The sequence below is a fragment of the Rhinolophus sinicus genome, chromosome 2 (genome assembly GCF_057876585.1).
Source record: "Rhinolophus sinicus isolate RSI-liver-muscle chromosome 2, RSI-T2T, whole genome shotgun sequence".
Lineage (NCBI taxonomy): Eukaryota > Metazoa > Chordata > Mammalia > Chiroptera > Rhinolophidae > Rhinolophus > Rhinolophus sinicus.
Genome location: NC_142502.1, coordinates 171,307,229 through 171,320,920, shown reverse-complemented (window position 1 = coordinate 171,320,920; position 13,692 = coordinate 171,307,229). Strand labels below are relative to the sequence as shown.

The window sequence follows — 13,692 nt, the reverse complement described above, 5'->3', positions numbered from 1 at the left end:
CAAATGCTGCTCAGAGAATCCCAGAAGGTTGGAGTGGAGGGGTCACAGAGACCACTGGCCCTGCAGTTTGCGAGCTGTGCATTGTGGGGCCTTCAGGGCAGTTGCCGAGCAACGTCTCCCGGTGCTTCCTCCCCATACAAATCACAACTAAGGCAAACGAAAGTTCCACAAAAACTGTGCTCCCAGCATAACGAGCAGACAGAGAATGCCCAAATCTTCAAACCAACCGTGAGTAAAAAGAGAAAAAGCATCTCATCCCAGCAATGCCAGCTCTTGTACTCCCAGCGACGCCCATCAGCTAGCAAATGCTCCCCCAGCCCCCATTCGGCTCCTCCACTCCTGGGGACTTTGACGTTCGGTTCTCACAGCCCCTGGTTTGAGGGGCTCTGTCCAAGGGTCTGGGCGGGGAGGAAGTACAATGTCTCCCAGATCTTCAGATGAAACTTAGTAACCTTCTCTGGGTCCCCCTTCAAACAAAACAAAACAAAACAAAACAAAAAACAAAACAAAACAAAACAAAAAACAAAAACTCTGAGGTCAATTCTGTCCTTTGGGAAATTTCAGAAGCTTTAGGCCAATGCACAGGGGACTTTAAAATCTAATACTGGTTAATCTGCCCCTGATCTTGTACCTCAGTTTTAGGAACTGAGCCCTTCTCTGTTTGATTTGGTAGATTAGGACCCCATTGCTGTCTCTGGTGTCACCATGCGATTCTGCCTGCCATCCCGCCCACCTGTGGCTCGTAATGAGAGGATACCTGCTCACGGGCTTCAGCTTTCCAGCAGGTGATATTAGGCCTGGCTGTACCTCCTTCCCTTACCCATGTCCCTCTGTCCCCCTGGAATGGTGCTTCACCGACATCTCTCTGATGTGCCCCAGATGGCAGAGAAGGGTGGAGTCACCTCCCAGAATCTGGAGATTACTATGAGCAGGAAAGGTCTTTAAAACGCTTGTTTTATCTTAAAATTTGTGTGCAGTCTGCATCAGAGCCCAATATGTAGCCATATTAGTTTTCCTATAAAAATGTCCCTCCACTGCAATCTTTTGATAAAACCGAAGGTCTGGAAAGATGTACCATGTTGAATCAGTGAGTTTGCACTTTCTCAAAACACCACTACATATCCTTGAGGTCTAAGTGTCCACGTGTGAGAAGCACTGGCCCCACTTTATCCCAACCCACTTGTTGGATCCTGGCGCCTCCCAGTTTGCCCACAGCTGAACGTCTTTAGCCAGAGCCTGTGTGGACGGGCTCCGAGGCTCTGGAGGCACTGCAGAGAGGCTGGTCTCAGATCTGGGGGCACAGCACTAAGAGCACAGTCAGCCCAGTTGTCCCAGGCAAGTCCTTAGACTTCATCAAGCCCCGGGTTGTGCATTCACTGTTAATCCAGTGTTTCCTGATAACTCGGATCAGTTGTTTGTACCATGGTTAATTAAGAGTTTCCAAGGCCGCTTGGTCAATGCTACCATGAGACGCTCGGACTCAGAGAGAGGCAGAACTACCGCCGTTTGACTTCCCACCAGGCTGCAGGCAGTGTGTCACGCACGGCACACACACTATCATATTTAATCCAGACGCCAGGGTAGGGACCATTGTCTTCATTTCACCCATGAATTATCTTGCACTGCAGGGTGCAGTGGACACATAGCACTCACACAACTAAAGATTCAAATTCTTGTTTTTCTTATCCCAATCCTGTTTGCTTTCCACTGTTCACAACACAGTGTCCCTTGTTTTCCTTTTGATCACATCTTTTTGCCCATTTCATTCATTAGAGCCTCTATCAAAGAATGAAGGAAATAGCGAGGAGGTAAGGTTGGAATGAATGAATTCGCTCTTAGCTGTTTCAGGAAGACGGAGAGGGTGGGGGTTGAAACCCATGTCAACACTGGCATTTCTCTCATCATCTCTGGAATTAATTTATCTGGGTCCACCTTGTTCTCCTCATGGACACAGACTTTAAGGAACGGCTATAGAGGGTCCTTAGACATCCGAAGAGGGAACACAACTTCTCCAAGCCCCTCATTCATCATCAGCTGGAACATCAGCCTCATTAATAACTGGGGTTTAATCCTTCACATTCAAAGAGACTCCCATTACCCAAAACAATAATTTTTAAAAATTACTTAGGCAGAGTTGCAGTCACATAATTGAATACTAAGGATGATTTAAAACTAATAAATACTTTTGGAAATTCTTTGAACACTTTAATGAATTAAAAGTTATGAAATATTTATAAGCAATAACAACACCATTTAGTGTGATTAATAAAATAAATACATTAGAGAATGAAATTCATTATTATTTTACTACTAGACATTGATGGCAATGACTGAATATTGCTCCAAATTACTTGTAAAATAGACCAATCATTTTAGTGTGATTAATCCTTTTGATTATTTCTTTTATGTAGTTGTAATTTGAAAATAATTTTCTTCTGGGAATACAATGACCTCAGCACACTGGTTCCTTGTTTATTTTTATTTAAAAACCTTTTCGGTTTACCCCCATTTCGGGCAATTTCTAATGGTCGAATATTTAAAATAGTTGCCCCAGCAATGGTTGTTCCTAAGCATTTTGTGGGGCATTTTTTAATTGGCTTTATTAGATTATGAATAAGTCATTTGAGAGTAAGGAAGTCTCTGCCAACAGCAGCTGTACTTCAGCAGGGAAAGGAAGAACTGGCAAAAATCTTTGCCTTGTTCTACCAGCTAAGGGCCTGGCAGTTTGAGACCCTGGGCTTAGTCTGCGTGAGGAAGGCAGTGTGATAAACAGGTCAAAAGACTTCTAGGCTCTTCCCTGGCCTCCAATCATCCCCACAGGATTATAAAGTCCTACTCCTTTGTGTGGCACAATGGGTTCTGTGCACCCTGTCACAAAGGAAAAAAATTGACTTTATTAGAGATAAAAGCATAGATTGTGGGGGGAAGAGAAATAGCTGCCCTTTAAAATCAGAACGTAGATCAGAGTGTACCCTGGAGTAGTTGTGCAGAATTATTCGGCCCTGGTTCCAGAATGAGGCCATTAAGCTTAGTTGAGGGATGCAGGAGAGAGAAAGCGACGGCATTCATTGTGCCAAGCAAGGTGCTACGGGCTCTACACACAGTATCAGTTTTCATTTCCCAACAAGCCTATAATGATGCGTTCTTAGCCACATCTACTGATGAGAAAATCCAAACTCATAGGTTTTTAAAAACTTGTGAGCTCAAAAGTGTGGTAAGTGATAGAGCTGGGATTCCACACTCGTTCTGATACCAAAGCCTGTAATCTCTGTCCTACTTTGTAACAAGAATCTCTTCATTCAGTGTGTACCATGAGAAAAGCACCATTAGTTGCTAACTGGGATACAGAGATTTAAAAAAAAAGGCAAAAAACCCCGTCTTTGATTCTACGAACTTAGCAGCTCCTGAATAAGACACATGAATAACTCTGGAAAGAAGTAGACTGTGGCACCTCTCTATTTTTAATTATTTTAAAAATAGAAATATATGGAAACAATTCTGAGCTGAGACTTCTTAGAGAAGATAGTATTTGTGCTGAGATTTGAAAGAAGTGCAGGACTTTGAAAGACAGAATGAAAGACAAAGAGGGAAAACACTCTTTGGGTGGTGTCGTTAGAACAAGGTGTGATGTAGGCAGGTATTTGGTGAAATGTGAACAGATCTCAGAGACTAGACAAAATCATCATTAATGCTTATCTTCTAAATAGCACAATCCACAGAGAAATTATGGGCAGGAAGTTTTAGAAAGAGGGAGTTAAGGAGGGGAGTGGTTTGAAAATGGGGTTCACCTCCACCTGGAGGATACAACGAGAACTAAATTAGGACACGAGGCTGCGGCTACAATTTCTCAGCGGCTTTCACTTTCAAGCAATAGATCCCACCACTGCCTAGCTGATTCAGTCCCTTGAGGTGACCAACCCAGGTGGGGCCGTCTCGATGCCAGTCTCAAGTTGGCAGTGCTGTGGCTTTCATCACCCCCATGGCATTTGGTTGTCATTCTTTGCAGGAGGCGTTAGAAGAGCCAGTTTGTTTCGTGAACAGTATTTTCTCCACAAGAAACTGAGCAGCATGGAGGGAACAGCTCTGTCTTTAAAAGCGTCAGGCCAGGTGAGACCCAGAGAGGTCAGGTAGCACAGGGCATCACCTACAACGCACCTCCACAGCCGTCTTCCCATTTGACCTTCACGATTAAGGTCAATTTGGGAACAACCATTGACATGTTTTTATTCCTATTTTAAATTAAAAAATGATGTTCCAGTTCTGGGGGAGACCTTCAATATCCCTTCTGATCTGAAGAGTTGGCTAGTCGATGGCAAATAAGAGGTGGCAAGGGGACTTAAATCCTCTGATTGCTGCATCCGTGATCACTCTGTGTGGACTTTCTGAGAAAGGCAAGTTGGCACTAGTTTGGAGGAAGATATCTCTGCAAATGGAGCCCCTATTCAATATCTGGTGCAAATTAAATGTAACTCAGGGATCCCCTATGGGGAGCAGTTTCTGTGTCAAGTAGAATGGAGAGCTTAAAGCCACCACACCAAAACCCAGTCCTAAGATGGCAGCAGCCCGTTCACGTCAGTGTCAGTATGCATGCTTCTCAGTATTTGCTCCATGTCTGTCAAATGAATGAGTGAATGCATAGACGGATGGATGAGTCTGCTACACAGAGACTTTTCTGCTGGCAGCCCCAAGACAGAGTGCCACAGTAACCTCTGTTTTACAAGGACAGATGGAAGATCCTGCCGGGGCCTTGCTTGCTGTTGGAACAGAAAGTGCCCAGTTGGGGCCAGGCTGCCAGGAGCCTGTGAGGTTATCCCTGATTTTACGCAGTTGGATTTTGGAGCCTACTCCAGAGGCTGATTGGTTCCACATGGCTGGCTAAAGATTAAAATCTATTTGTTCTGCTTCGTTCATTTTCTCGTGTCTCCTGTTGGCCTAAGGATGACATCCTCTACTGCCCCTCACTGCCTTTTGTGGAGTAGGAGAGGAGACGGGCTGGCAGATGCTACACATTTTTTTATTGGAAGCATCTGTACTAGATCCAGCCCTGCAAAGCTAGGACCCACCAGGACAGGAACCTGTCTTGTGAAAATGACCCATATTCAAAGTACAATAGCTTTGTGCTTAGTTTTAATCATTTAAAGGAGTACGGTTAATACAAGTAGTTTTGGCTGTCACGTTTTATGTAAGCACAGAATTGTAAGATCAAAGAGCTGGAGTTAATAGGAGAGTTGAAAATCAGACTGTCCAGGGGTTCTCAAACTGTATTTCATAAAACACCATGTGTGTAAGGGAGTGTCAAGGCTGCGGAGTAGGTGGGTCTTGAGCCCCTCATCCTCACTTCCACTAGCGCAGATCTGCTTGTGTAATTTTATATACTGGACTTCTGTACAAGACTATGTTCTAAAAAACATTTGAAGACCATGAATCTAGTTCAAATGCCCTCATTTTAGGCCCAGAGCAGTTAAGATATCTGTCCATCTCCAAGTCTTTTGGGACATATTTCTAAGGTGTTCAGGGGGTGAGACTGCGTTTCTCACCTTGGATTCTCCCCCTAGCCTACTCCACTTTCTGAGCTAGAGAAGTGAGGGAAATAACCCTCATGGGTAATGTGAACCCCGCCCTGCTGAATATGGAGCATTATTGTAAAGCTCACATGAGAAAGCACACATATTTTTGCCTTTGCACATGGTAAGTGCTCCACTGATGTTAGCTTTTATTGCTTATCAACTGAGCACCTATTAAGTGTTATGCCCTGTGATAGATAGGTGTCATGATTCAGAGAGCACAGAGGCAGGGACGCTGCTCTGATGAAACCCACAGACAGATATCGTTTCCTATGCACGGAGAACTGTTCCAGCATCCCCTGTAAAGCTCCTCTGGATTAACTAAAATGGCACCTCTCTTTATGTGGGCCAAGGAAGAGCTGTGGAGTTCTACAGATGTGTTTCCCTCATGTTCTGTCTATGCCTCATACGAGGGGACCAAGTTACTGTCAGAAAACAGACCAGCCATCCTGTAGACCTCTCTACAACCCCGGTCAGCATTTCACCAGCCCTGCTCACCCTTCTCAAAGACACACTTCTCTTCCCTTACCTCCCCCCCTTCGTGACCTAACCAAAGCACTGATCTCAGAAAACACAGATTTGTCTACATCAAATAGGCCTTGAGTATGCCTCGAAAATAACTCCTCTTTAAATACGCTGAGTATAGTTTCAGGATGCTTCTTATGTTTGCAACTTGTCCACACCAACTGATGTGTACCTAAATTTGTTCTGCTGCGGGGTGAAGAGTTAGATATTCTCAGGAAACACTGTGATCACTTTTTTCTTCTCTGCTCTCTGCCTTACACATCCATACGAATCCCTTCACCCCCTTGGTGACCACAGGAGTCCCAGCCAGAGAAGGAGCACAGAGGACATCTGCCCCCCATGGAGATCATCTGTTCTTGGACCTCGAGCCTCTGAAGAAAGGTAACGGGACCATGAGAATGTTCTTAGGTCTCTTGGCCAACCTACCTTCCCTAGTGAGTCAGAGGCAGACTTCTTTTCACTCTCCCCTCAGAAAGTGTCCTGCCAAAAGAAACACTTTCTGGATCATTAGAGAAAGTTAGAGAGGTCAACTCTCTTGGTTTCATAAGAGTAGAGAAGCAGATAAGAAACAGGTCTTTTAAACTCTCCAACTGACTCACTGCAAATGCAACATAAGCTACAGAAGAAGAATTTTGTAGGTAAAAGGGAGTTGTAGGGGTAAGGAAGAAAAAATTTGCACAACTGGTTGAGATCCTTGATCAAAAGGACAAAGAATTTTTGCAGGAGTAATTGTGCTGAGCCTGATGTCTGGAGATTTGTAGTCTCTTATTCCCTTCTCCTAATGTTCCTCCAATGAGATTAGGTCAATGCTGGGAACTGATACCTTTTCCCTGTCACATTCCTGTTAACTGGCTCTGTTTCAACACATGGCCTCTTTTGGACGGTACACAGACCCTTGACATCTGCGAGGATTGATGATGTCCAGAGAGACATTCACAAATCCCCAAGCTCGTGAGTGCGGAAACATTTGTACAAGCTCCTGGCTTTCTCCCAAACCACATGTTTCTTGTACATTGCCTCACATCACAGGTTAACCACCTTTTCAACTTGAAGTGAAGTTCAATCTATCACATTATGGTGATTTTTCTTTTCCCCACACATAAACCAGTTTTGATTGAAGATAAAAAAAAACACTTTGTGAATGTTCTTGCAAAGCCAGCAATAAATGAAGTGCCACAGAAGCATAAGAAGCTGGGTGATCAGTGGAGCTCCCTACCTAAGGGAGTCGCTTTCGGACACCAGCTCCAAGAGGCACGAGATTCAAAACCGGGCCTCTACATGCAACAGATGGCTGTGTGTGAGGGGCCTTCATGGCTGTTCATGAACAGTCTATATTGAGAATTTCGGTCTGAGGGTGACACAGCCTTCTTCCTGTCCACACTTCATTCTGGGGCCCCTCAGACCATGGGTTCCACAGCACAGATGAGAGCTCCCTCCCCAGTGAACCTCCGGGCAGAGGCAGACACCGCAGTATAGCAGCAATGTAAGCAACTTTTTCTCTAAGATTTTCCTATACCTGTCTCCTATACCTTTTACATGTGGGAAACAATAAAGGATGTTTATGACTATGGCCCTAAGCCTTCTAAAGAGTCAAGGAAAGATCAACCTCCTATATTGATTGACGATCCATTTCATCCTGCTTCCCAATCAGAATTGAGGCAATATCTAATAAAAGATACATATAAAATGTGATCTTGAAAATAGGAATAGAAGATCAAAAACTCTGTAGAGGGAGGGGGAAAGAAGCTTATCCAAAGATTACACAGATATAATCACTGTGATAGAGGATTGCATTTAGTTTAGAGTTTCCTGGCAACAAAGGCAAAAAGAAGAAAACAATCAACAAATTATGCTTCCAGAGAGATATGCCTTCTCTTGAAATAAATTCACAATGTGAGACTAACGCAAAAGGAATTCAATGACACTGGGCCATGCTCTAATGATTTTTACAAAATAAGTGAAAAATTTGACATATAACCATTTCCCATGTTGTCTTTTAATAATAGTTTAAACCCAATCATTACAAATACTTAGTTGTAAATTTTGCCTCAGGAAAAACAAAGTATAATAATAATTATCGAGTTGGTGGGGTGAGGAGTGGGTAGAGCTATAGCTGAAACAAAAATGGCAGGATGTTGATGATTACTGAACCTGGGTTGAGGGTACATGAGGGTTCATTGCATTATTCTGCTTATTTGTACACATTTGAAATTTTCCACAATCAAAATTAAATATATATATAGATATATATATATATAGCTGATATCATTTGGCAGCCAGGGAATTTAAGCTACTATGTTCTCTTATAAAGACTATATTCTATTTGGTGACATTTTAAGTTAAGCAGGTAGAATGTTACACTCAGCCTTTGAAAATTGATCAGCTGGGCTATGAAGCTCTTGATAACATTGAGAACAAGGCCCTAAGCACTGTAGACGTTCTTGTAGAAGTGTGCACATTGCCAGCCCATCATGGTGGCAGGTTCTCGACACACTTAAGACAACGAGCTATCAGGGAGTGGAGGGAATGCCAGTTTCACATACCTTCACTGCAGTTCTTCAGGGCAAAGAAGTCCACTGCAGACAAGCTTCGGTTTCCACTTGAGACGTATTCCAGGGCCACTCGGAATGGGTTCTCTGGGCGCCCGATTCGTCCCTGCAGCACTGTCCAGCTGGTTGCATGGGAAAGCAGAGGGGAAACAGTGATGAGAAGTGGGCCTCCCCTGCAGAGAGGGCCTGCTCCTGCCATGACATCAGGGCCCTTATTCTTCAAGGCACCTGCCATCCAGAGATGGAACCCTCAGTGGCTCTCAGGAGAGTGACCCCAAGAGGGGCCTACAGCATTTGCTCCCTTCTGGTCTGGCTAACTCCGAGACCCAGTTCTCAAACCCACCGTGGCCACGCTTTCTTTCTTTCTTTACTCTTGTCATATTATTCTCTTTAGGCAATTACAGACCGTTGGACGATTTTAGTGGCTAGTCTTACAGGAACAGAGTATATCTACTTGAGGAAACATGGCTGCAGGGTGAAGGAATAGTCTTCAAAACATTTGTCTGTCTATTCATAATAATCTCTGGAAAGAATGCTTGGTTATCAGAATTTTATCTGATCCCAAAGTCTCAGAGTCTTCAGGGTTGCTCTGCAGTTACTTAAGGGAAGCTAGCAAGGGCTATTTATTCACTGCAGGAAAATTAAAGTGCACTGAAGCATATATTTTGAGGTAAAAGGTACCTAAGATTGACGTGGACTCTGCAAAAAGTGCAAAACAGAGAAAGACAAAAGCAGGTCACACGGTGAGCTCTGCATCTATCTATAATCAAGGATACGACACCGTGGGAGAACCGAGAATAAGCTAAATGAACACTTTTACACCTCACTCAGGCTTTTAACCTCGCAGAATAGCCTCCTGTCACTGATTGGAACATCAAATTTACTTTCCAACATTGATTCAGGTTGTTTTAAAAAAAAGTACAGTTATTTTGACAATTTTGCGTAGAGAATGGAAATTACATGGACCATTACATAGTTTCTTCCCTTTTAGAGAGAACTTTTTGAGGTTTAATTGAGGTACAATAGATGGCATGTACTAAAAGTTCACAATTTGATGACTTAAAGTACATAAATGGATGAGTTTTGATATATGGATACAGTAGTCTCCTCCCCCACCCATGGTTTTGCATTCTGCGATTTCAGTTACCCATATGAAATGGAAAATTCCAGAAACAAGCAATTCATAAGTTTTAAATTGCATGTGGTTCTGAGTAGCATGATGAAATCTCGGGCAGTCCTGCTCCATCTGCCCGGGATGCGAATCGTCCCTTTGTGAAGCGTATCCATGCTGTATACACTACCCACCCCTTAGTCACTCAGCAGCCAGCTAGCTTATCAGATTGACTGTCATGGTATCTAGTGCTTGTGTTCAAGTCACCCTTATTTTACTTAATAATGGCCCCAAAGCCATTCCTATAACTTTTATGACAGTATATGGTTATAATTGTTCTATTTTTCTACTGGTTGTTATTCATCTCTTACTGCGCCTAATTTATAAATTAAATTTCATCATAGATGTCTGCCTGTATAGGAAAAAACATAGTATTATATCAGGTTCAGTACTATCCACGATTTCGGGCATCCACTCGGAACATTATGCCCTGCAGATAAGGGGGGACCACTGTACATGCGTGAACTCATCACAGTATCACTAGGTTGGGCTTAGGTAGGGCAGTGCCAGTGCTAAGGAGTTTAGGGAAAGACTAGCTTTCTGTTTAAGAAAAATTTAAAGCATCTTCCACCACAAATATAACGTGACACTCATGATAAAAATGTTAAAAATCCAAGAATTCAGAAAAGTTGGTAAAGAAAAGTAAAAGTCACCCAGAAACTCATTATTCAGAGATAACCACGGTCAACACCTCAGCGAACCCCTTTTCAGCTGTAATTTCACCTGTGCTGTGATTGCACTTTGCCACTCAATGGTGTGTCTCGGTATGTTTTACTGTTATGAGACAATAAATATAGATTACATAACCAGTTCAATGATTGCCTTTTTAATGATTTGTGCATCGCTCCTGATTTTTCCTCTTTATGATCACGCTGAAGCCAACCCTGTGTACTTATGTAAATACTGCCTGAGGACAAATTCTTAGAATCTGAGTCAGAGTGCACGCATGTTTAAAACTGAGGCATACTGTCAATCTTCCAGCAGTGAATCTGAGGGCCCATTTCTCTATTTGGTTGCAACGCTGGGACCCATCAAGTCTTTTCATCTTTGCTAACTTTCAGGGACGAAGGCATTCCCTAAGGCAATTGATGGTCTTTTCATGGGGCTTTCCTGGATGGCAGTTTTGAGTCTCTGGTCCCTGCCATGTTGCTGGGTGTGCAGTGGGAGTCTGTTGAGTGAAGAAGGTAGTTCTGTTACCTTTGTATGCTCTTCTGTAGTTAATTCAGATCACTGGAGCCAGTGCCTCAGCCATTTAATAAAAGCATATTAAGCTTCCCCACAATAGATGCTGTAGAAGGGATTATTGCTGTTGTAAAGTTTGTTCTCTGTTACTGTACTCAGCAGGTTTTCTATCCAAACTAAAACCAGTGCAATTCAATAAGATCAAGGAGGCTTTTTGGTTTAAACTGTCAAACGAATATTTGAAAAGAAAATGTAAACGAGGGGTTCTAAAGGAAAAAAAAAAAGAAAGCAGAATTTTTCTTGTTCTTCTGAAAAAGAAAGGACCTTATTTTTGAGGAAAGATGGTGGTGAAAGGCATGACTATTCATATTCTGCCAAAATCGTTGCTCTCTGCTCTGAGGAATGATGGATTTTAATTCTAGGTACACAGTGGCCCTTGACAATGATTTCCATTTTTATATTGGCACTAGCCCTCTGGATAAATGTGTCAAGAGTTTTAGGAATTAGTTTCTGAGTTACTGATGCAATAACTTTTGTCTGAAATTCTCTGGCCTCCCATAGTTTACTGCTGCAACTTTAATAACTTTCAGAGCAGTTGCCAAACATATATTTTATAACCAGAGAAGTTGGGACCAAAAAGGGCAAGCTTATACCTAGGGTCAGATTTGTTTAAGAGACAGCCAAAAACCCCATGAAAAACAAATCCAAGCTCTCTCTTCTGTCTGCCTCAATTTTCTTTACTTACATCCCAGTGGTCATGGAACTTGCTCATCAGGGTCTGTTTTCCTCTTTAGCTGGTGGCAACTCTACTGACGCTTGCAAGGGGGGAAGGTGATGTTCTGACCTAGAGTCTTTTAGAAACAAACATGTAGCCATATCCATGTGCTGGGGATTTGAGAACACCTTGGCAATGGTGTTTCAATCAATCAATTTGACAGTGTGGGGAGTCCATCTGGAGTTTGGGAAGCCGGAAGGACTGTATGGACAGCCTGCCACATCCATTATCTTCCAGGTGTCTCTCTGAAGCTTTCTATTTCCAGTACTGGCCCTGTTCCTCATTTGCCTGATGACTTTGAACAAGGCACTTTCCTCTAAATACCCGGAATTTTGGATGTTTTCTGATCAATTGTATTCTTAGCCACAGAAAATGGCTTCGACTTTGTGTGAATTTGCTGAGGAAAAAAAAACTGACCACACATTTTTTGCTGAGTAGTTTCATCCTAATGAACACATTAGAGTCCATCAAAAAAGGCAGGAGAGTCGGTTTGTGAATATCAAGATCCATGTCTGACCTGGTGGTTGGAAGTAGCTGTACAAAGGCCGCTCTGTTGGGAGTGAGCTACCGATTCTGGTCCTGGAGTTGCATGGGTAAGTCCCTACACCTTCTGGGGATTTAGTTTCCTCATCAGCAAAACGTGGGCATTGAATTAAAAGTTCCCCGAGGTCCCTAGTTTATCGGGTACCTGTACTTCTCATGCAGATTTCAGGAGTCCTAGTGACAAAACATTTTATGAAAAGCCTGAAAACTTCCATGGACAAATAATACTCTACAAAAGGAGGAAGAAGAGTGATTCGTCATAAAAACCACAGAACTTCTGCAAAGAGACTCGGTTCCAGCCTCTCAGAGAAATGCAGAGACTTACCTAACGTCACACATTTGGTTACCTGCAGAACTAAGATTAAAATCCAGTATATTATTGCTCCCCGTCTGCAAGAACAGGGACAATGCAAACTATGGACCAGTGTATGTATTCAGTTGCTTTTCATACCACGAGAATCAGGGCGCTAGAAAAGGATATGTCTACTTAGCATTGCTAAAGGGATTGCCAGTCTGGGTTTTGTGGATAGACAGGCCAGCCAGACAGTGAAATACAGTATCAGAAAATGCACACACCAAACAAAAATTCATAAGAAGCTCCGGCATGGAAACAAAACGAACCTCTAAGGCTCTCACCATTCCCTACTCGGTTGGTCCCCACACGTTTAACGGAAACTGTCTGGCGTGTCTGATGTGAGACAAGCTGCTGATGAGATTGAAGGGTTGGCAGTCATCTCAAGAGGACAAAGGCACCAAGTTATTTCAAGCCCAGAGTGAAGGGACACTTTTGACAGCATATGAGGGCCATACATGGCAGTTGACAAGACAGAGGAACGCATATTTTGCTGCTGTGTGACATTCCAGTGGGCGTAATGTTGATGTAGGGCTGGCTCACAGAAGGGGGCTCTCGAACCCTACATGCTGTGCAATAGGACGTCTTTCTGAGATGGTTTTAGCTATTGCAATCCCATGAGGCCTAGATTCAGTTCTCAGCTCCATCATTTACTAGCTCAGTGACATTAAGCAAATGATGTAACTTCTCTGATCTTCGGTTTCCTTATTTTTAAGGTGGAAATCATAAGACCTATCTTGCTGTATTGTTGTGAGAATTTGCGAGAAGGAAGTATGCAAAGAAATATCTTTATTGGGAGCTCAATAAGTGGGAGATATTTTTACAGAAGACCACAGCTTTCTTTATGCAATGGCACTGGTCCATGAAACTATCTGCATCTCAACTCATTTATAACATTCACGGGGGAAAGGAATGTAGGTAAAAGAAGATGAGAAAGATGTTTGCAATTCATGAGTAGCAGCCACTTTATTTGTTCAAACCAAAAAAAAAAATATTCTTAGTTAAATGACTCTTCATGTGTTAAGCACCCC

The 13,692-nt window shown here is 42.9% G+C and overlaps 1 protein-coding gene across 1 annotated transcript in view; it reads right to left on the bottom strand.

Moving 5' to 3' along the window:
* Positions 1-13,692, bottom strand: part of ALK (ALK receptor tyrosine kinase) — a 641,950-nt gene that overhangs the window by 151,139 nt on the left and 477,119 nt on the right. Inside the window, exon 5 of the mRNA XM_074331841.2 lies at positions 8,633-8,760. Within this exon, the coding sequence (XP_074187942.2) occupies positions 8,633-8,760 (128 nt within the window). The remainder of the gene's footprint in view (positions 1-8,632; positions 8,761-13,692) is intronic.